The sequence below is a fragment of the Phalaenopsis equestris genome, unplaced genomic scaffold (genome assembly GCF_001263595.1).
Source record: "Phalaenopsis equestris unplaced genomic scaffold, ASM126359v1 Scaffold001247, whole genome shotgun sequence".
Taxonomy (NCBI): domain Eukaryota; kingdom Viridiplantae; phylum Streptophyta; class Magnoliopsida; order Asparagales; family Orchidaceae; genus Phalaenopsis; species Phalaenopsis equestris.
Genome location: NW_018165686.1, coordinates 220083 through 222295, shown reverse-complemented (window position 1 = coordinate 222295; position 2213 = coordinate 220083). Strand labels below are relative to the sequence as shown.

Below are 2213 nucleotides of genomic sequence, written 5' to 3'. Positions count from 1 at the left end.
ATCAAAATTCAGTTTTCAAATAATCTGAAACTATCTTAACACTTCTATAAACTTGAGACTAAAACAACCTCATACGAATAATCAGAGACTGCTTCAACACTTTACACATATTTAAAAATTGAAAAACACATAATTCTTATGTGCTACATACCTAAATGCCCCTTAAAAAAAACATATTAAAACTTAAAACCCATCTTTGGTCGTCATAAGATGATAGCTATAGAAACCTATTTCTTATTTTAAGCAATTTATTTTTGTTATGTAGTTGATCACACAAATATATAATAACTTCTAACTCCAAAAAAAATATAATTTTAACTAACATAACAGTACTCACAAATAATGAACTAATATTCATCAAATGACGTGTCTAAGTAGTCCACCCAAGCTCAAGTCAAAAACTCATTCCCAAGAGGTGGCGAAAACTTGCCCAATACTTCTGAAACGTGGCAGCCATTGATGGTCAAAGAAGCCGCACTCGAATGGATATTCACAAATCAGAGTTGAATTTCTCCTCCCTTTTAGTCGTCTTCTTCACCTTCAAATGGCGGCCATCTACAGGACTAATAACCTCTTTACTCTTGCTGTCTCTCTTAGTTCGCTCAACTTCCTCGCTCCTGCCCCCCATCTCCTCCTCCTCACCCTATCAAAAATCTAGCTTTTTTTAGGTTTTTGCTTCTTGCTTCTTCTTTCCCGTTTATAAAGCACCCACCTTTCCATTCCCTTCTCACGGTTTCTCTCTTCTTCTTCCTTCCTAAACCCCAAAATCCCATTTTTTTTGCTGCTCGGAAGGGATGGGAAATTCAGATTTATCGTCTGGCGACGGCTTTGAATCTGATGACTCCGGGATTGTTAACAGCATCAGCATCGAAGTCATGGTGGCCGCCGTGATCTTCCTCTTCCTGGTAGTCGTCTTCGTCCTCTTCCTTTACCTCTATGCTAGAAACTATTGGGGCAGCTCCCGTAGACGAGCACAGCAAATCGTCGCCGCCGGCGATGCTCCTACCCCTACCCGCGGGCTCGAGCTTTCCATCCTCCGTTCTCTTCCCGTCACGATCTATAACCGGAGTGATTTCAAGGACGGGCTCGAATGCACTGTTTGTCTCTGCGAGCTCTCCGATGGTGAAAAAGCTCGATTTCTCCCAAAATGCAATCATGGCTTCCATCTTCAATGCATCGATATGTGGTTTTACTCTCACTCGACCTGTCCGCTTTGCCGCTGCGCGGTGGGCTCCGAGGCGGCAGCCACCGGCGACGACAACGAACCTGCTTCGCCGGCGTCCGCCGCCGCCGGAGATGCAGACCCGCAACCAGAATCTCCGGCTTTTCCCACAAATGTCCTGTTTTGGGGGAATCAGGACCAGGTGAATTCACGGACCTCCGCGAATTCCACGAGAAACTTAGTCATCATGCTTCCGAATCGAACGGCCGGAGATTTTTCTTCTCCCACATCTCCATTGCCGTCGAGCAGGTTTCCATTGGAGAACATCAAGTCGCCATCGGAGGAGGTGAGATCTCCGGGAGCGTCAAAGTTGAGATCTTTAAGGCGGCTCTGGAGCAGGGGAAAGAGGACGACTGATTCCAGCTGCACTAGTCCCATTGGAGCTGATATTGAGCAAGGTTTCGGTGTCTCCAATGGTGAAGGAAGCTCAAATCTTCCTAAAACTCCTTCAAGCTCTTAACTCAATCTTCTTCAGCAATGAAAAATGTATAAAGAATTATGTATAAAGAGATTAATTTCTTTATTTTTCAAGGAACAGAGAAGCACATCTCTGATCTCTCTCCCCTTCTATCAAGATGTGATTATCAAGCTTTCTCTATTTATTTATTTTCTGTATTATTGTATTATTATTTATTTCTTAATTTTTTTTTTCAGTTGCTACAAATTAAAAAAAAAGAGATTAAATTTTGATCCTGACGTAGTATTAAACTGAAGCTACTGAAGTTTGTTCTGTATGTGGTTAGGTTTAAGTCTGGTGGGATGGCGTTAGGCTTCCTCAATAATGCTTTCATTATTGAGATTGGCTAATTGGAGTTAGGCCTCAAATGATGAGGATCTGTAGACTGAATAATGTCTTCACTATTATGTTGGAGTGTGACAGATGGTGCTTTTTGGTGCGTAGCTTTTGGCATAATAAATTTAGGGTTTGGTTTATGGACTCAATATTGAAGGCAAATTTGGTGTTGATGACTTGTGTTGGGGGCATTTGGAC

At 42.3% G+C, this 2213-nt stretch overlaps 1 protein-coding gene across 1 annotated transcript; it reads left to right on the top strand.

The window, feature by feature from the left end:
• Positions 1–369: 369 nt before the first annotated feature.
• On the top strand, positions 370–1806 carry LOC110033651 (RING-H2 finger protein ATL3-like). Its single transcript, XM_020737703.1, has one exon. The coding sequence runs from the start codon at positions 795–797 to the stop codon at positions 1680–1682; it is 888 nt and encodes a 295-aa protein (XP_020593362.1). The 5' UTR covers positions 370–794; the 3' UTR covers positions 1683–1806.
• Positions 1807–2213: the final 407 nt, after the last annotated feature.

Coding starts and splice junctions, on each gene's coding strand:
- LOC110033651 (XM_020737703.1), top strand. CDS start 795: ATGGGAAATTCAGATTTATCGTCTGGCGACGGCTTTGAATCTGATGAC.